Source organism: Schistocerca cancellata, chromosome 1 (assembly GCF_023864275.1).
Source record: "Schistocerca cancellata isolate TAMUIC-IGC-003103 chromosome 1, iqSchCanc2.1, whole genome shotgun sequence".
Taxonomy (NCBI): domain Eukaryota; kingdom Metazoa; phylum Arthropoda; class Insecta; order Orthoptera; family Acrididae; genus Schistocerca; species Schistocerca cancellata.
In genome coordinates, this window is record NC_064626.1 from 287,878,999 (window position 1) to 287,900,150 (window position 21,152).

At 45.5% G+C, this 21,152-nt stretch overlaps 1 protein-coding gene across 1 annotated transcript in view; it reads right to left on the bottom strand.

Moving 5' to 3' along the window:
* Positions 1-21,152, bottom strand: part of LOC126171554 (estradiol 17-beta-dehydrogenase 2-like) — a 174,910-nt gene that overhangs the window by 84,313 nt on the left and 69,445 nt on the right. The window contains exon 4 of the mRNA XM_049920809.1: positions 3,647-3,829. Within this exon, the coding sequence (XP_049776766.1) occupies positions 3,647-3,829 (183 nt within the window). The remainder of the gene's footprint in view (positions 1-3,646; positions 3,830-21,152) is intronic.

The window sequence follows — 21,152 nt, forward strand, 5'->3', positions numbered from 1 at the left end:
TTGGATGGATTAAACAAAAAGTTCCGGACGCTCGGCATCGTTTTTAATTTAACTAAGGCATTTGATTGTGTTGATCACAAAATATTGGTCCAGAAGTTGGACCATTGCGGAATACTGGAAGATGCACACAACTGGTTCACCTCTTACTTTAACAACAGACTGCAAAAGGTCATTATCCACAGTGTTGAGAATGGCTGCGATGTGGGGTCTGAGTGGGGCACAGTGAAATGGGGGCGCCCCAGGGATCAGTGCCGAGGTTACGCCTGTTCCTCATTTATACAGATGATATGCCCTCTAGCATTACAGGTGATTCTATAATATTTCTATTTGCTGATTACACTAGGTTGGTGGTAAAGAATTTTGTGTGTAACATTAGCACTGTTGCCAATAATAAAGTTCATGACATAAGTTCATGGCTTTGGTATCGGAAGTTCCATGCGGCTTTTCGCGGATGATGCTGTAGTATACAGAGAAGTTGCAGCATTAGAAAATTGTAGCGAAATGCAGGAAGATCTGCAGCCGATAGGAACTTGGTGCAGGGAGTGGCAACTGACCTTTAACATAGACAAATGTAATGTATTGCGAATACATAGGAAGAAGGAATCTTTATTGTATGATTACATGATAGCGGAACAAACATTGGTAGCAGTTACTTCTGTAAAATATCTGGGAGTATGCGTGTGGAACGATTTAAAGTGGAATGATCATGTAAAATTAATTGTTGGTAAGGCGGGTACCAGGTTGAGATTCATTGTGTGAGTCCTTAGAAAATGTAGTCCATCAACAAAGGAGGTGGCTTACAAAACACTCGTTCGACCTATACTTGAGTATTGCTCATGAGTGTGGGATCCGTACCAGATAGGGTTGACGGAGGAGGTAGAGAAGATCCAAAGAAGAGCGGCGCGTTTCGTCACAGGGTTATTTGGTAAGTGTTACGGAGATGTTTAGCAAACTCAAGTGGCAGACTCTGCAAGACAGGCGCTCTGCATCGCGGTGTAGCTTGCTGTCCAGGTTTCGAGAGGGTGCGTTTCTGGATGAGGTATTGAATATATTGCTTCCCCCTACTTATACCTCCCGAGGAGATGACGAATGTAAAATTAGAGAGATTCGAGCGCGCTCGGAGGCTTTCCGGCAGTCGTTCTTCCCGCGAACCATACGCTACTGCAACAGAAAAGGGTAATGACAGTGGCACGTAAAGTGCCCTCCGCCACATACCGTTGGGTGGTTTGAGGAGTAAATATGTAAATGTAAATGTAAATGTAAATGTAAAATAAACTAACGCTGAATCACAGTAAGACTCAGTTTTTGCAGTTTCTAACACACAATTCAACAAAACCGAACGTTTCAATTTCACAGCATGGGCATATGATTTCTGAAACTGAATAGTTCAAATTGCTATGTGTTTGGATTTATAGTAAACCGTCGTGCAAAGCTCACATTCAGGAACTTGTTGAAAGACTTAATGCTTCCATTTTTACTATTCGAACTGTATCTGAAGGAAGTGACAGTTCGACATAAAAAATAATCTACTTTGTTAATTTTCATTCGCTTATGACGTATGGTATTATATTTTGGAGTAATTCTTCTCATTGTCAAAGGATATTTTTGGCTCAGAAATAGGCGGTTCTATCAATAAGTGGCGTAATTTCGCGAACATCTTGTCGACCCTTGTACATTAGCCTGGGTATTCTGACATTGGCCTCTCAATATATATACTGAAGAGCCAAAGAAACTGGTAATACCGTGTAGGGCTCCCACGAGCACGCAGAAGTGCTGCAACACGTCGTGGCATAGACTCCACTAATGTCTGAAGTAGTGCTGGAGGAAACTGACAATATGAATCCTGCACGGCTGTCCATAAATCCGTAAGAGCACGGGAGTGTGGAAATTTCTTTTGAACAGCACGCTACAAGCCATCCCAGATATGCTCAATAATATTCATGTCTGGGGACTTTGGTGGCCAGTGGAAGTGTTTAAACTAAGAAGAGTGTTCCTGGAGCCACTCTATAACAATTATGAACGTGTGGGGTGTAGCATGGTCCTTTTGGAATTGCCCAAGTCTGTCGGAATGCACAGTGGACATGAATGGATGCAGGTGATCAGACAGGATGCTTACGTACGTGTCACCTGTTAGAGTCGTATCTGGACGTGTCTGGGGTTCCATATCACTCAAACTGAACACGCCCCACACTGTTACAGAACCTCCAGCAGCTTCAACAATCCCCTGCTTACATGCAGGGTCCTTATATTTATGAGGTTGTCTCCACGCCCGTACAGAGTCGTATCTACACTTATCACGGGTCCCATATCACTCCAACTGCACACGCTCCAAACCATTACAGATTCTCCACCACCTGCTGACATGCAGGTCCATGGATTCATGAGGTCGTTTGCGTACCTGTACGCGTCCATCCACTCGATACAATATGAAACGGAACTCATCCGACCAGGCATGATGTTTCCAGTCATCAACAGTCCAATTTCGGTTTGACGGGCCCAGGCGAGGCAGCCATAGAAACTGGTACACCTGCCTGATACCGAGCAGGGTGTGTCGCGCAGCCATCAAGGGTACATGAGTGAGCCTTCGGCTCCGAAACCCCTTATCGATGATGTTTCGTTGAATGTTTGCATGCTGACACTTGTTGATGGCCCAGCATTGAAATCTGCAGCAATTTGTGGAAGGGTTGCACTTCTGTCTCGTTGAACGAGTCTCTTCAGTCGTCGTTGGTCCCGTTCTTGCAGGATCTTTTCCGACCGCAGTGATGTCGGAGATTTGATGTTTTACCGGATTCCTGATATTGACGGCGCACTCGTGAAATGGTCCTACGGGAAAATCCCCACTCCATCGCTACCTCGGAGATGCTGTGTTCCATCGCTCGTGCGCCGATTATAAAACCACGTTCAAATTCACTTAAATCCTGATAGCCTGACAATGTAGCAGCAGTAACAGATTTAACAACTGCGCCAGACACTTGTTGTCTTATATATACGTTGCCGACCGCAGCGCCGTATTCTGCCTGTCCGTATTTGAATGCGCTTACCTATACGAGTTTCTTTGGCGCTTGTGTGTATTCTTTGCTGTCGTTTCTTGTTGACAGTATCAGCTTACTCCCAAGAATTAGCAGTTTTCACTCAGTTAATACTAGGCAGAAATCCAATCTGGATTTGGATCGTACTTCTATGTACTGACATGTTCCATGACCTTGGAGATTTGCTCGTCAGTTTGGTTCTACGGAACTAGATGTGTGAAATAAAAAATAAAATAAATAAAAGAAGGAAGATTAGTGTCTAAAGTCCCGTCTATATCGGCGTCATTAGAGACTAAGCACACATCAGAAGGATGGCGATGGAAATCGGCCATGTCATGTCAAAGAAACCATCGCTGCAGCAGCCTTAAGCAGTTTCGGGGAATCAAGGAAAACCTTAATCAGGATGGCTAGACGGGGATTTCTGCTCTCGTTCTCCGGAATGCAACTTAAGTATGCTAACCATTGCATTATCTCGCTTGGTCCGCAAGACACCATCTCATCAGAACATGTTTGTATATAAACCCAATCAAACTTTCTGTACTTCGTTTGTACTAGTCTCTCTTTTTACGAGTTCTGAGTCTAATTTGTCACAACAGTTATTTTATCACTGTACTTACCACAAGGACTGTTAACGTTGATGAGGCGGCCCTTGGACTTCTTGAGAAGCGGCAGGAACGCCTTGGAGACCCTTATGGCCCCCACCGTGTTTACGTCCAGAACCTGCTTGAATTTTTCCAGCGGTGTGACGTCCGTTTCGCCGATGTCGGCAATTCCTGCGTTGTTTAGCACCGCCCACAACTCTAGAATAAGAACGAATATATCGCTCCCATGGTTCTATTTTTCCCGTATCACCACAAGGAAAGTTTAGCTGTTATGAAAAGTATTGCAACCATGCTCAAATAAGTTATTCGACATACACTCGTCAGAAGGTAATACCGTAAGGCAAAATACGATGAAGTGTATCATTATTCCCTTAACGAAACTTATTTGAACACAAAAATTAATGTTTTCACCTACTTTCTCCCTTACCTAAACACTTTTTCTATCTCCCAGACTTTCCAGTCATGACACAAAAGCAGAACAAACAAACCTCCCCACAAATTTCACCCCATCGTCGCCAAGACGGCCCTGAGCACACAGAACTTCCTCTGTGATAAGACCACACTTCTGTTCCCTACGTAAACTTGCTTTAACATACCGCCATTCCCAGTACGATCGTCTGTACTTTAACCTTACAGTCAGCCAGCGACCTACTCCTGAGTATTGTTGTGTAATGTATGTGCATTATATCTGGTTGGATTGAGAGACGAGACCGAAAGAATTCAAAAGCACTTTGCTGGAGTTACAACATGCTGGCTCAAATAGTTACAGAATGTTACGGACATGCTGAGGAAGGTTACAGGAGAATCTTTGTAACAAATTCGACTTTCTTTCTGTCTAAGGCTTTTTGGTGAGTTTGGAGAGACAATAATTGAGGCAGAAATCAAGCAATTACAATGCCGCTGAAACACACCTTACGTTTTAACCATAACAACGACGTGAGGATCCTTGTGAAGCCACCCTTTGCGAATGGAAAAAGAAATAAAGTTACGGTGTCAAGTATCGGACACCATCTACTGATAAGAGTAATGTGGCGAATATACATGGTTCAATCACATTTATGAGACCAACGCCTATGTTCGACGACAAAGTGCAATTACCACTCGTAGACGGCAAGTGGCAGCACTAGCAGCGGAATGTATATACGAGGTGCGACAATAAAGTATTGACACAAATGTGAAAAAAAATTGTTGCTTACCGATTTAGACAAGTTTAGTGTTGTCTCCTTCAAAGTAGTTCCCATCTGATCACAGTATGAAGACTTTCACGACCGGATGACATATCTTCTGGTAAACCTTCCGGGATGTAAGGTCGTGGTCCATGAAACTCTTCAGCTCCTAACGTTTCGTCCAGAGCTGCGCTGGACATCTTCAGAGGGGTGTTTCTCCTCCGGTGAGTCTTGCCGACTGACGGGTCGGACGTCTGAGAGCGTCTTATACAGTATATCGTAGAAAGTGGGCGTGACCAGAGTTACACATGATACGCAGAGATAATCTTTGTCAAAGATAAAACGTAACTATCGATCGTAATCTCGTCACGGATAAAACTGTCTAGCAATTTTGTAGTGCTACTGTCCAAATATCACTAAGTTTCATGGTCTCTTCTTTCCGATTAAAATTATCCCTATGTTTATATATTTCAATTGCTTCTCTACAAAGCCGTGGGTAATAGTTCGTCGTCGTAGATAAAATTTTTGTTTCGGAAAACCTCACTTGATGATTTCCTGACTGAAAAGCGTGTTCTGCTACAGCCGATTTATCTGTTTTTCCTAATCGGCAAAGGCTTCTGTGTTCTTTTAACCGTGTATTTACGCTTCTTTTTGTTGTTCCAATATAAACTTTTCCGCATGTACACGGAATTTTATATACGCCACTGGCTGATAGAGGAGCGCGTTTATCTTTTACAGACCGGAGAACATGACAAATTTTCTTCGTTGGTCTAAAAACAGGTCTAATATCATGTTTACTTAAAATCTTTCCAATCTGATCCGTTACTTTCTTTATGAAAGGGAGAGAGACTGGATTCTTCCATCGTTTTTCGGGCTTGTCCTTTTTGTTGTTTGGATGCAGAATTCTGCTTACTTCTTTCTTTGAGTAGCCATTTTTTTCAAAAGCGTGCTTCAGATGTTTTAATTCGACGTCTAGATACTCCGGCGTGCAAATCCGTCTAGCTCTGTCAACGAGACTTTTAATCACACCTCTCTTTTGTTGTGGATGGTGGTTAGAGTTTTTATGTAAGTATCTGTCTGTGTGCGTTATTTTTCTAAAAATCTGTTGTTTCAATCTTCCATCTGTCTGTCTCATAACTAAAACATCCAAAAACGGTATTTTGTTATCATTTTCTCTCTCCATGGTAAACTGGATTCTTGGATTTATATTATTAAGGTAATCAAAAAATTTGCCTAAGGCTTTTCTACCATGTGGCCAGACCACAAATGTATCGTCTACATACCGATACCAGCGAGATGGTTTCTTATCTGCTTTTTCCAAGGCTGACTGTTCGAATTTCTCCATGAAGAAATTAGCTATTGCAGGACTCAATGGGTTACCCATTGCTACGCCATTAAGTTGCTCATAAAATTCATTATTCCACTGGAACTGACTGGAAGTAAGACAATGTCTGAAAAGAGCAGTCAGATCTTCTGGAAAAATATCTGTTATAAAAACCATAACTTCGTTAATTGGAATCATAGTAAATAAAGACACTACATCAAAACTTACTAAAATATCTTCAGGAGTCAGAATTAAACCTTCAATTTTCTCTATGAAATGACGTGAGTCCTTTATACACTCCTGGAAATGGAAAAAAGAACACATTGACACCGGTGTGTCAGACCCACCATACTTGCTCCGGACACTGCGAGAGGGCTGTACAAGCAATGATCACACGCACGGCACAGCGGACACACCAGGAACCGCGGTGTTGGCCGTCGAATGGCGCTAGCTGCGCAGCATTTGTGCACCGCCGCCGTCAGTGTCAGCCAGTTTGCCGTGGCATACGAAGCTCCATCGCAGTCTTTAACACTGGTAGCATGCCGCGACAGCGTGGACGTGAACCGTATGTGCAGTTGACGGACTTTGAGCGAGGGCGTATAGTGGGCATGCGGGAGGCCGGGTGGACGTACCGCCGAATTGCTCAACACGTGGGGCGTGAGGTCTCCACAGTACATCGATGTTGTCGCCAGTGGTCGGCGGAAGGTGCACGTGCCCGTCGACCTGGGACCGGACCGCAGCGACGCACGGATGCACGCCAAGACCGTAGGATCCTACGCAGTGCCGTAGGGGACCGCACCGCCACTTCCCAGCAAATTAGGGACACTGTTGCTCCTGGGGTATCGGCGAGGACCATTCGCAACCGTCTCCATGAAGCTGGGCTACGGTCCCGCACACCGTTAGGCCGTCTTACGCTCACGCCCCAACATCGTGCAGCCCGCCTCCAGTGGTGTCGCGACACGCGTGAATGGAGGGACGAATGGAGACGTGTCGTCTTCAGCGATGAGAGTCGCTTCTGCCTTGGTGCCAATGATGGTCGTATGCGTGTTTGGCGCCGTGCAGGTGAGCGCCACAATCAGGACTGCATACGACCGAGGCACACAGGGCCAACACCCGGCATCATGATGTGGGGAGCGATCTCCTACACTGGCCGTACACCACTGGTGATCGTCGAGGGACACTGAATAGTGCACGGTACATCCAAACCGTCATCGAACCCATCGTTCTACCATTCCTAGACCGGCAAGGGAACTTGCTGTTCCAACAGGACAATGCACGTCCGCATATATCCCGTGCCACCCAACGTGCTCTAGAAGGTGTAAGTCAACTACCCTGGCCAGCAAGATCTCCGGATCTGTCCCCCATTGAGCATGTTTGAGACTGGATGAAGCGTCGTCTCACGTGGTCTGCACGTCCAGCACGAACTCTGGTTCAACTGAGGCGCCAGGTGGAAATGGCATGGCAAGCCGTTCCACAGGACTACATCCAGCATCTCTACGATCGTCTCCATGGGAGAATAGCAGCCTGCATTGCTGCGAAAGGTGGATATACACTGTACTAGTGCCGACATTGTGCATGCTCTGTTGCCTGTGTCTATGTGCCTGTGGTTCTGTCAGTGTGATCATGTGATGTATCTGACCCCAGGAATGTGTCAATAAAGTTTCCCCTTCCTGGGACAATGAATTCACGGTGTTCTTATTTCAATTTCCAGGAGTGTATTTTATTCCATAGGTCTATCTGTATCTTACTAGCAAGGAATAAATGTAGCTGCAGTAACTTACGGTCAACAGAATCCATCTCTCGTCTTGTATAATGTGTCCTCTCTCGAAGTAGTGCTGCTTCTGTGTAACCATATATCCGATGAACACGGGCTGTCTGGAACACCCTCTTCAACTTTAGAAAATTCGGTATGGTAGACCAATCCCTACAACGCAACAAGAAAGTTAAAGTACAAATTAAATGCGCTCTCTTCTTACGTAAAATTTCCAGGCGTCTGACTGATTTTGAGAATTGCTCCCCGTAGAGTCTTCTGATCACAGTATGAAGGCTTTCACGACCGGATGACATATCTTCCGGTAAACCTTCCGGGATGTAAGGTCGTGGTCCATGAAACTCTTCAGCTCCTAACGTTTCGTCCAGAGCTGCGCTGGACATCTTCAGAGGGGTGTTTCTCCTCCGGTGAGTCTTGCCGACTGACGGGTCGGACGTCTGAGAGCGTCTTATACAGTATATCGTAGAAAGTGGGCGTGACCAGAGTTACACATGATACGCAGAGATAATCTTTGTCAAAGATAAAACTTAACTATCGATCGTAATCTCGTCACGGATAAAACTGTCTAGCAATTTTGTAGTGCTACTGTCCAAATATCACTAAGTTTCATGGTCTCTTCTTTCCGATTAAAATTATCCCTATGTTTATATATTTCAATTGCTTCTCTACAAAGCCGTGGGTAATAGTTCGTCGTCGTAGATAAAATTTTTGTTTCGGAAAACCTCAATTGATGATTTCCTGACTGAAAAGCGTGTTCTGCTACAGTCAGACAGAGTTTTATCTCAGGACGAAATTTCAGTTCTTGCAAAAGGAGGAAACTACGCTATAACACCTCCGAAAGTTCCTGTTGAGGATATTATTGCCAATGTAGGAGCAGGCATACGTACTCTCCCCAAAGAAACTGCAAATGCAATCCGGATCGAAACCACTAGAGTATTATGCCGCAGTAAACCTCTGGAAAGTAATTTAACTAATGGCGAAAGAAAGGCTCTGAGAGATTTAAATGCAGATGAAGACATAGTGATTGTTCCTGCTGATAAAGGGAATGCTACTGTCATTTTAAATACAAATGATTATCAAAGCAAAATTATGAATCTTTTAACGTCAGGACAATACAAAAAACTTAAGAAAGATCCTACAGCCAGCGTACTACGAAAAACAAATAATCTGATAAAATCGGCCACTTCTATTCAAAAAGAAGAAAAAAGAGCTTTATTGAAGACTGAAGCTATGTGTCCTAGACTCTATGGCCTACCCAAGGTACATAAGAGGGACCTTCCTCTGAGACCGATTGTTAGTGCTATCAATTCTCCTACGTATGAAATAGCAAGATATCTAGCAACTCGTTTACATCCATATATTGGAAAAACTGACTCATATACACTCCTGGAAATTGAAATAAGAACACAGTGAATTCATTGTCCCAGGAAGGGGAAACTTTATTGACACATTCCTGGGGTCAGATACATCACATGATCACACTGACAGAACCACAGGCACATAGACACAGGCAACAGAGCATGCACAATGTCGGCACTAGTACAGTGTATATCCACCTTTCGCAGCAATGCAGGCTGCTGTTCTCCCATGGAGACGATCGTAGAGATGCTGGATGTAGTCCTGTGGAACGGCTTGCCATGCCATTTCCACCTGGCGCCTCAGTTGGACCAGAGTTCGTGCTGGACGTGCAGACCGCGTGAGACGACGCTTCATCCAGTCCCAAACATGCTCAATGGGGGACAGATCCGGAGATCTTGCTGGCCAGGGTAGTTGACTTACACCATCTAGAGCATGCTGGGTGGCACGAGATACATGGGGACGTGCATTGTCCTGTTGGAACAGCAAGTTCCCTTGCCGGTCTAGGAATGGTAGAACGATGGGTTCGATGACGGTTTGGATTTACCGTGCACTATTCAGTGGCCCCTCGACGATCACCAGTGGTGTACGGCCAGTGTAGGAGATCGCTCCCCACACCATGATGCCGGGTGTTGGCCCTGTGTGCCTCGGTCGTATGCAGTCCTGATTGTGGCGCTCACCTGCACGGCGCCAAACACGCATACGACCATCATTGGCACCAAGGCAGAAGCGACTCTCATCGCTGAAGACGACACGTCTCCATTCGTCCCTCCATTCACGCGTGTCGCGACACCACTGGAGGCGGGCTGCACGATGTTGGGCGTGAGCGGAAGACGGCCTAACGGTGTGCGGGACCGTAGCCCAGCTTCATGGAGACGGTTGCGAATGGTCCTCGCCGATACCCCAGGAGCAACAGTGTCCCTAATTTGCTGGGAAGTGGCGGTGCGGTCCCCTACGGCACTGCGTAGGATCCTACGGTCTTGGCGTGCATCCGTGCGTCGCTGCGGTCCGGTCCCAGGTCGACGGGCACGTGCACCTTCCGCCGACCACTGGCGACAACATCGATGTACTGTGGAGACCTCACGCCCCACGTGTTGAGCAATTCGGCGGTACGTCCACCCGGCCTCCCGCATGCCCACTATACGCCCTCGCTCAAAGTCCGTCAACTGCACATACGGTTCACGTCCACGCTGTCGCGGCATGCTACCAGTGTTAAAGACTGCGATGGAGCTCCGTATGCCACGGCAAACTGGCTGACACTGACGGCGGCGGTGCACAAATGCTGCGCAGCTAGCGCCATTCGACGGCCAACACCGCGGTTCCTGGTGTGTCCGCTGTGCCGTGCGTGTGATCATTGCTTGTACAGCCCTCTCGCAGTGTCCGGAGCAAGTATGGTGGGTCTGACACACCGGTGTCAATGTGTTCTTTTTTCCATTTCCAGGAGTGTATAAAGGACTCACGTCATTTCATAGAGAAAATTGAAGGTTTAATTCTGACTCCTGAAGATATTTTAGTAAGTTTTGATGTAGTGTCTTTATTTATTATGATTCCAATTAACGAAGTTATGGTTTTTATAACAGATATTTTTCCAGAAGATCTGACTGCTCTTTTCAGACATTGTCTTACTTCCAGTCATTTCCAGTGGAATAATGAATTTTATGAGCAACTTAATGGCGTAGCAATGGGTAACCCATTGAGTCCTGCAGTAGCTAATTTCTACATGGAGAAATTCGAACAGTCAGCCTTGGAAAAAGCAGATAAGAAACCATCTCGCTGGTATCGGTATGTAGACGATACATTTGTGGTCTGGCCACATGGTAGAAAAGCCTTAGGCAAATTTTTTGATTACCTTAATAATATAAATCCAAGAATCCAGTTTACCATGGAGAGAGAAAATGATAACAAAATACCGTTTTTGGATGTTTTAGTTATGAGACAGACAGATGGAAGATTGAAACAACAGATTTTTAGAAAAATAACGCACACAGACAGATACTTACATAAAAACTCTAACCACCATCCACAACAAAAGAGAGGTGTGATTAAAAGTCTCGTTGACAGAGCTAGACGGATTTGCACGCCGGAGTATCTAGACGTCGAATTAAAACACCTGAAGCACGCTTTTGAAAAAAATGGCTACTCAAAGAAAGAAGTAAGCAGAATTCTGCATCCAAACAACAAAAAGGACAAGCCCGAAAAACGATGGAAGAATCCAGTCTCTCTCCCTTTCATAAAGAAAGTAACGGATCAGATTGGAAAGATTTTAAGTAAACATATTAGACCTGTTTTTAGACCAACGAAGAAAATTTGTCATGTTCTCCGGTCTGTAAAAGATAAACGCGCTCCTCTATCAGCCAGTGGCGTATATAAAATTCCGTGTACATGTGGAAAAGTTTATATTGGAACAACAAAAAGAAGCGTAAATACACGGTTAAAAGAACACAGAAGCCTTTGCCGATTAGGAAAAACAGATAAATCGGCTGTAGCAGAACACGCTTTTCAGTCAGGAAATCATCAAGTGAGGTTTTCCGAAACAAAAATTTTATCTACGACGACGAACTATTACCCACGGCTTTGTAGAGAAGCAATTGAAATATATAAACATAGGGATAATTTTAGTCGGAAAGAAGAGACCATGAAACTTAGTGATATTTGGACAGTAGCACTACAAAATTGCTAGACAGTTTTATCCGTGACGAGATTACGATCGATAGTTACGTTTTATCTTTGACAAAGATTATCTCTGCGTATCATGTGTAACTCTGGTCACGCCCACTTTCTACGATATACTGTATAAGACGCTCTCAGACGTCCGACCCGTCAGTCGGCAAGACTCACCGGAGGAGAAACACCCCTCTGAAGATGTCCAGCGCAGCTCTGGACGAAACGTTAGGAGCTGAAGAGTTTCATGGACCACGACCTTACATCCCGGAAGGTTTACCAGAAGATATAGTTCCCATCTGATTGCACACACTTTTTCCAGCGCTTCTGCCATTGATGGTAGCATTTCTGGAACTCATCTTTTGTAATATCCTCCAAGACCCTCGCCACAGCTTTTTGGACGTCTTGTGCTGTTTGAAAATGGTGTCCCTTGACCGCCGTTTTGACTCTTGAAAATAGAAAAAAGTCGCACGGAGCGATATACTGTGAATAATGTGGCTGTGGTAGTGGTGAAATTTGTTTTGAGGTTAAAAATTGCTGTACTGAGAGAGCAGTATGGGATGGCGCATTATCGTGATGCAGAATCCAATTATCAGCAATGTTGGCACGGACACGAAGAACTCTTTTACGAAGTCTTTCTAAATTTTCTTTGTAGTAATATTGGTTAACTGTTTTTCCAGCAGGCACCCACTCTTTATGAACAATTCCCTTGGAATCGAAGAAGCACACAAGCATGCATTTCACTTTTGACTTTGACAAGCGAGCTTTTTTTGGTCTGGGTGATCCCTTTGAGCACCATTGCGAACTTTGGCGTTTTATCTCTGGATCGTACTGAAAAAACTAACTTTCATCACCAGTGATAACACGGCTCAACAATTCTGAATTGTTTTACTCTAACAGATCGGCTGCCACATTTTTCCCTGTTCCTCGCTGTTGTGGTGTGAGATTTTTGGGGACCATTTTTGCACAAATATTTCTCATACCAAGATCTTCAGTTATTATTAGACGAACCATTTCTGGATTGATGTTCAGTTCTTCTGCAATCATTTTGATGGATAATGTTCGATCAGATCGTACGAGTTCATGCACCCTAGCCAAGTTGACATCCGTCCATGAGGTTGGTGGTCGTCCACTGTGGTCTTCATCTTCAACATTCGTTCTGTCTCTACTAAATATTTTATGCCAACGAAAAACTTGTGCTCTTGACATGACCTCCTCTCCAAAAGCCTTCTGAAGCTTACCGTAAGTTGTCGTCGAGTTTTCACCCAATTTAACGCAGAAAGAAATGGCACACCGTTGCGCAATATTATGCGGTTCCATTTCCGTGACGAGAGACACAAACACGTGTTAACTTATTACAGCACAACTCACAGCTGAGCAGTTGCAACGATGTGCTGCGTGGACTAGAAGCAGCTTATAGACCAAGGTCAAATACATTGCGCCTAAGCAAGCCTGCAGGGTTGCCACGTCTTGCAAAGAAAATCAGTCTCATTACTTTATTGTCGCACCTCGTAAAGTGAGTTGGGGAGATGCGGAGACCAGTGCAGTCGTTGTAATGCGGAAATGGAATGATTTATCTGACGTTCAAAAGAGCATGATCAATGGTTTTCGGGCCAAGGGTGGAAGTATTACAGCTAACTTTGTAAACTGGCCACGTGTCGCCCTGGTTAAATTACACCGTGCATGGCAAAATGACGCTATCCAAAACTGGAACCGAGGCAACTGTGGTGCACTATGAGCCATAGACGACAAAGGTGAATGACAGTTGCTAGAGAATAAACGTGCAACTGTTGAACAACTGGCCGCCCAGGTGAACAAAGTGGCTACCAACAGTGTCTCTTCAATGACTGTTCAGTGGACGCTATTGCTTATGGACAGCAGGCGCCTGTTTCAAGCAGCCATGCTGATTGCTGTTCATCGGCGACGAGGGCTGGAATTTGCAGGGCAATTCTGTAACTGGACGCACACTGATTGGCAACAGATGACTTTTCAGATGAATCATGTTTTATGCTCCATTGGGCAGATGACTGTAGGCATGTACGGCATGAAACATCTGAAAGCAGACGATCGTCAGAAGGTTCCAGGTCGGCGGAGGGAGTGTTGTCGTCTGAAGAATGTCTTTGTAGCATTCGTTGGATGATTGTGTCATTCTGGAAGGCGCAATGACATTACAAGTATGCATCTATCCCTGGGGGCCATGTCCACCCCCACATGCAGTTTCTTTCTCCTCAGCACGATGCTCTCTACCAGCAGGACACTGTTCTGTGTCGCACAGCTCGCAGTGTATGTTCGTGGTTCGAAGAGTACCACGATGAGTTTACCGTACTCCCGTGGCCACCTATCTCCACGGATTTCTATTCAGTCGAGAATCGGTGGGGCCAGCTCGATCGGGCTGTTCGCGCCATGGAACCTAAATCGAGAAACCTAGCCCAGCTGGCCATGGCACTGGCGTCAGCATGGTCCCACATCCCTGCCGGTATCTTCCAGAACCTCACTGACATTTTTCTTGCACGTCCCGCAGTGTTCTGTCCTCCAAAAGGTGGTTATTCAGGCCTTCGGCAGGCAGTTACATCAACTGACTGGGCAGTGTACATTAAAAAGGGGACCGCTCCTGCTCGTCGTCACCGATTTCGTTCATATTTTTATTATATTCAAGTCTTGTCCAGAAATGAAAGTGACCGAAGTGGGAGTTCCAGATGGCCAAACGTACAACAGAAATTGCATGGCGCAGGTCGATCAAGACTTGAGCCGCTTATGTCAGCGTAGTTTTGCATGCATCGATTGATGCAGGGGAAAGAATGAAGGCCAGTAAGCCGGGGTCATGGGGTCATGTCCCTGTGTGGAGACTTTCCTTTTAAATTTTAGTTTTTGATTCTCAGTGTTTACTTTGCATGAAGAGTGACCACCCACTACTTCACATTCGCCTCAATAGTCGACTTCATTGAACCAAGTCAACTCATTCGTCACACACAAACGTATACACTGATAAGACTTTCACTAGTTTCTCGTGTATTTAACTTCCAATTTGACTGTGTTACTCAGTTTTTACCGTGGAACTTTCTGATGTGATCAGATCGTTTCCCGTCAAAAGATGTAAATCATAATCCAACGCTGTACTCAGTCGTTGCTTCGTCACTTCGCTGTGGATACTGTCAACGTATGGCCCCTGTTCTTCTTCTACGCATGCTACAGGAACATCAATAATTGTATTTGTACTGTCAGATATTTTAGGTCGACGCGATATTTTTCACAATATTCTGACTGTGTTTTGCACGGGAAACCTCTTGTTCGCATACAGGTACCATGGGCTGCTCGAGAGCCAAAATGAAGCTAACGGAATATGAAGTCCTGCATGCTTTAATTACAATCCCTTCTTGGAAAATTGTTTGCAGAGTCCTTGAGGGCGTTGTAAGTACAATCCTTTCTTGGAAATTGTGTTGTAGTCCCTAATTTTCCTTTGTAGTTCCTCTTCATGCCTTTTATGAAAATATTAATGAACGCAGTATACTGAGCATTGTGTCGATTTATTTGTAGTGTGAGTGAGCCACGCGTGGCTCATGTTCGTGCTATCTATTATGTAACATCTTGTTTTACCGTGCGGCCGCCTCGTCATTTTAAATTTCAATTACTGGTGTCTCTGAATTACTGTTTTGCCTGCCCGTGAGTGGCATCAGCAGCGCTTATCGATATTTATCCTGCCGTATTATCTTTTCTGGACGGCTATTACTTCCCGGTCGTGGTGTGTCGTGGTGAGAGAGATCGGACCTGGAGCGGTTGGAGTTAGAACGCGGCAGAAGTGCAGTCGGGACGTAGCAGCAGTCGCGGACTGAGCGCTAGGGAGGCGCGGACAGCCGGTACTCGCCGACCGATCGCGACACAGGATGAACTGTCCGACGGACGGAGATGGCAGCGGGATCGACCGTTGGTCAGTCGTTCAGTTGGTCGCCTCTTTGCGCCACGTGTGTTTGGTCTTTTGACCGTTTCTGGACCCCGTCACTGTACCATCTTGCTGGACGTGGCTCGATTCCTTCTTGTGAGGAGACGTCGTGGTCAATGGGCAAGAGATACCTCAGCATGACTGGGTCCGATCCAGTGTGCCCGGGTCGCCGTGTCCCCCAGTTCCCGACGGACAGCGGGCACACATGCTTTGAATGCCAACGACCTCTGTTGGTCGTTTGTCGGTAGTCTGGTCAGACGTCGTGTGTTTCGCCACCGACCGTCCTTAGGGTTTGTGTGTGTGTCCGCCGGTGATTTGTTCTAGTTGTTCTAGTTGTTCATCAGTGATTCGTTTTACGAGTGTTCGAGTTTCTTGTGACAGTGTTTCGTGCAACACTGTGAACCCTGTGTCAGTTCGACTTAGCAGTGCCTTAAATGTTGTAATGCTGTCTGCATATTGCAGTAGCCAGTTGGTCGGCTGTGACAGAGCAGCGAGTGAGTGTTTTCTTACCGTGTTGATGCTATCCGCCACGCAGCCGTTGTGATGTTCATGTATGTCAGTAGTTATTGTGCCTTGGCTTATTAACAAACCAATATTTGAACACGAGTGTTACTGCCTTGCTGGCATTTTAGTTCTACTGTGTTTGGTCTGGTGACAGAAATCAGGTAGTTGGTTGGTTCGTCGGCTCTCTGTCGGTTAGGTGGCCTTAGAAAAATGGTTCAAATGGCTCTGACCACTATGGGACTTAACTTCTTAGGTCATCAGTCCCCTAGAACTTAGAACTACTTAACTAACCTAAGGACATCACACACAGCAATGACCGAGGCAGGATTCGAACCTGCGACCGTAGCGGTCGTTCGGTTCCCGACTGTAGCGCCTAGAACCGCTCGGCCACTCCGGCCGGCAGGTGGCCTTAGAGATTGTGGGTCCGGCTGCCTGTCTCGCCTAAACGGGCGTTAGTGTTACAATTCCAGGCCGACCCTTGGAAACCTCTGAGCGCCGTTCCGTGTCTGTTACATAGTAACTTCCCTATTTGAATTGTAGTTGTTTGGTTGATGTGTGGCCTTCGCCCGAGTTTTTTATATATCCTGAGTTAATGTTCCTGTCTTGCTCTTTAGACATAAGATTGTTATTCCTTATATGGGGCTTTCAGTCGAATTTTACATCAAATCTTTTAAGGCCTTAAGCCGTTAAATTATTGTAGTGATGTACGGCCTTAAGCCGAGTATTAATATCTCTTAAATTAATGTCCTTGTCTTGCCCTTAAGGCATGAGATTGTTATACTTTATTTTATATGAAATGTTTTAAGATAAGTCCTCCTGCCTTTTGATTGAAATTTCTATTATTGCTTAATATGCGACCTTCACCTAGTTCCATTAAAATTAAATTGCTAAGGCCTTCAGCCGATTAGATTGAAGATCTAGAATATATTCTTGTGTGAAACCTCCAGAAGAATCTTGTATTTCAATTTTGCTTAGCCCTTGTGTCTTGGATTTTGAATGTGGCCTTCAGCCGATCTAAAGTTAATCAAATGAGGTCGATTAAAGTTTTGTAATATTATGTGTTGATAAATAAAGTTCCTATGTTGAGTGCAACTGACAGGAACTCATTTTGACCCCTTTCCACAATCTAATCCGTTTTGTCCTGCTAGCCCAGGCATTTCAGTAAGTAACGTTAAAGTTGAAAATAGAAAAATGAAAACTTCGTATTAATGTTCTCCACTGTTTGCGCTACGCCAACCGATGCCTAGAAGCTATTCTAAGATAAATGACTCATACCTCGCCCGACGGCGCCAGGAAATGCCAAGATTTCTCAACGATTGACCATCTGGAGCTTCCATTTCTTTCAGTTTCATTTCTGGCCAAGCCCTGCATGCACCACATATATGGACGAAATCGGTGATGACGGTGGTAGGAGCATTCGCCTTGCAAGTGCTGCTGGCGAATGTAATAGTTCGGCATATGATGAGACAGGAATATCTTTAACTCTCGTACTGGCCATCAGATTGGTATCTAGTGCGTAAGACACCCAGTCCATGCGGTTATGCAAACATTGATTTTCTCAGATGTCATGTGTGTACCACGAATGGCTGGATTTGGGAAAAACCACTGCCGCCAACTTCCACTGTGGTGGACAACAACATGTTGATGGTAAGCTTCAATGACGATTATAGCGAATTATTACTGTGAATAATTTGAACAGATATCAGAGTGTAATAATAAGCTTCAAAATCCATTAAAGAATGGCAGTAATTGAGAAGGAAGTGAGAGAAGGTTATAGCTTGTGCCCGATATTACTCGGTCTGTACAGTGAGCTAGCTGTGGAGGAATCCAAGGAGGAATTTGGAAAGGGAATTAAAGTTCACGAAGAAGGTATAAAAACTTTGAGGTTTGCCGCTTGTTATTTTAGTTAACAGTAAATTTGTGGTAGTTAGAACAGGATGGATAGTGTCTTTAAAAAATATTAAAAATGAACGTCAACAAAACAGATAAAGGAAACCAGACATTCAAAGTAGTAGAGTTTTGTTGTTTTGGGAACGAAATAAGCGCTATGGCCGAAGTAGAGAGGACATAAAAACAAACTGGCAATACCAAGAAAAGCAAATTTTGAAACACGAAATTTTTTAATATGAATATAAACAAACTCTAGGAAGTATTTTCTGAAGGTATTTGTTTGGAACATAACTTTGAACGGAAGTAAAACGTAAACTATAAACAGTTCTCTTGCAATCCAACATTACTGTCCAATGTACTCTTCTTATCGTGACAGTCTGGTGACTATGCATTCTCTTTATTCTCTGTTGGTCGGTCTTCGCCTGGGATGCTGTGTTCTGGTCGGCTACGACAGCTACTACTATCTGTGTCGGTGGTATTTTCTGTGTTGTCATTCGTCGCCTGTGCTCATTGCCACCTGTTGTCTCGTCGCTGCAAGTACTATCTTTGTAGCGCTCTGGATATTCTTTCTGAACAGCCTTTGAGATCGGCCCGCAATGACTGAGATCAAATTGACCTTGTGGTGTCGTGTTATGTCGTCGTCTGCATGTGCTAGTCGTCTTCCCTGCAGCAAACGGTCACAATTTGTGTTCTGGAGTCCATCTCTCCCCACGGGCACAGTCAGCATCCTGGCCAGGATTAGCAAGCAGAAAATGAGTGGGGCATCACACGTGGGCAGTTAAGAAATGAGCATATCGCGGTTGGGACTGACAGGTTTCATCCTCATCTACTCCCTTAGCCACGAAGTCACTAACACGGAGAGCTGCTCCACAATAGTGTTCTGAAAGAAGACCACACAACACGTTATAGTGAGCGCAAGGACGACACCATAGTAAATCACTCACCAATTAAGTGCTGAATAACAATAAGTAGCCGCCCGGGGTAGCAGTGCGGTCTTGGGCGTCTTTTCACGGTTCGTGCGGCTCCTCCCATCGGAGGTTCGAGTCCTCCCTCGGCCATGGGTGTTGTGTTGTACTTAGCGTAAGTTACATTAAGTAGTGTGTAAGCTTAGGGACCGATGACCTCAACAGTTTGGTCCCATAAGACGTTACCAAAAATTTCCAAATTTCCAACAATAAGTGATGAGCAGCAACGCCATTCAGAATGACCCTCTTGCTGTGTGGCAAAGGGTTTCCAATTAGCACGTGTACTCTGCTCACATCGTATAACTCGGCAGAGATATTAGTAAGGGCACAGTAACACCGCCAATGAATGCTCAAGCATAGGAAGAGATCGACTGGAATGATCAGTCACGGAGCACGGCGGTATACCGCACTGACAGGACATGAATGCGTCAAATGCCACATGGGATGGCGCTTCCAAGTTGTCAACAACCTACAACATGGGTTGATGTTAGTACGGAGTTTTTGGTCCTGCGTGGAATAGGATGTTAAATTTTGGATGTCGTGGGAGGCAGGGAGGGGCGTGTCTGCAAGCACAAGATGGCAAAAATTTATACCACCATGTTACACAGACCAGAGTATACTAAATTATTTTTAGAGAAGAAATCAATGGTTGGAAAATCAATATTTGAGGTAGTACAAAAGTGGCAATGCACAAGATTAATTAATGCACTATCCAGCCACATTATCGTGACACCCGCCAAAAGTCTCAGTTACCACAAATTGCCGTGCAGGCATCTGCGAGATATGCAGGAAGAGATTCGGTGATTTCTGGAAGGTATCGAAAGGGATGAAAGGGAAGTACCGTGGCCAGCTTCTCTAGGTTTCTCAATAGAGCGTCCATAGCGCGGACAGCCTGATCGAGGTGGTCCTATACATTCTCGGCTGGGTTTAAATCTGCGGAGTTTGATGGCCACGAGACTACGGTAAACTCATTGTTCTTTGAACAATGCACATACACTGCGAGCTGTGTGACACGTTGCATTGTCCTGCTGGTCAAGGGCATCGTGCTGAGGAAAAGAAACTGCGTGTAGGGGTTGGAATGGTCCTGAAGGATAGGTGTATACTTGTGTTGATCCATTGTGCCTTCCAGAATGACGACTTCACCCAGGCAGTGTCTCTCACATGAACCATTCCAATGGCTGTAGCAGGGTGTTTGCTTTCAGGCGTTTCACCCCATACATGCCATACGTCCTCTAGCAGCACTACCATTTGGGATGGGAAAAGTCAGTTTTGGTGCAATATTCTGAGTGTGCAAGTTACAGCCAGGCGTGGGCCTGTTTACAGAGAGTTACACTCACCAACAGTTCACAGGGGCATAGAACTGCCGGAAAAAGTACACACAGCGGTTTGCATGGTGCAAGTCACAGGCAGAAGGGGCCCACTGGCCAACCTAAGTGTTATGAGCACGTGACATGGAGCGGAGAGTTTAGCAAAACAGAGATACACAGCGACATATAAAGCATTCAAGAATGGCAGCCCTCGTGAATGGTGGGGCATGTCACACCAACGGCTACACACAGCAGTAGATGGGGCGCCAGTGTTCCAGGCCACAGCACATCGCTGGTTCGACTCTCTGAGGCCAACGCGATGTCAGTAGCCAGCAAGCCGTGGGCCACTCCGCAGCGCGCTAACATGGGCAGTCGTCTTGGCTCCCAACATGCACCGGAGACATCAAGGGCGAGGGCGACAGATTCAGCTGCCGGATCGCGAGCGCTTGCTGTCACTGTGGCCCAAGCCACGCCGGCGGGGATGCACAGAATGGGCTACCTTGCAGTTGTCAGGAGGTGGTGCTGAGGCAGCGCAGGACGAAGGCCGCTGAGTCAGCTGCCGGTGCAGCCCAGATGTTGTCATATCATTGTGGCCGTATAAGTCTGACACATTAGCAGAGTGCTTGACAGGTTGCTAAGG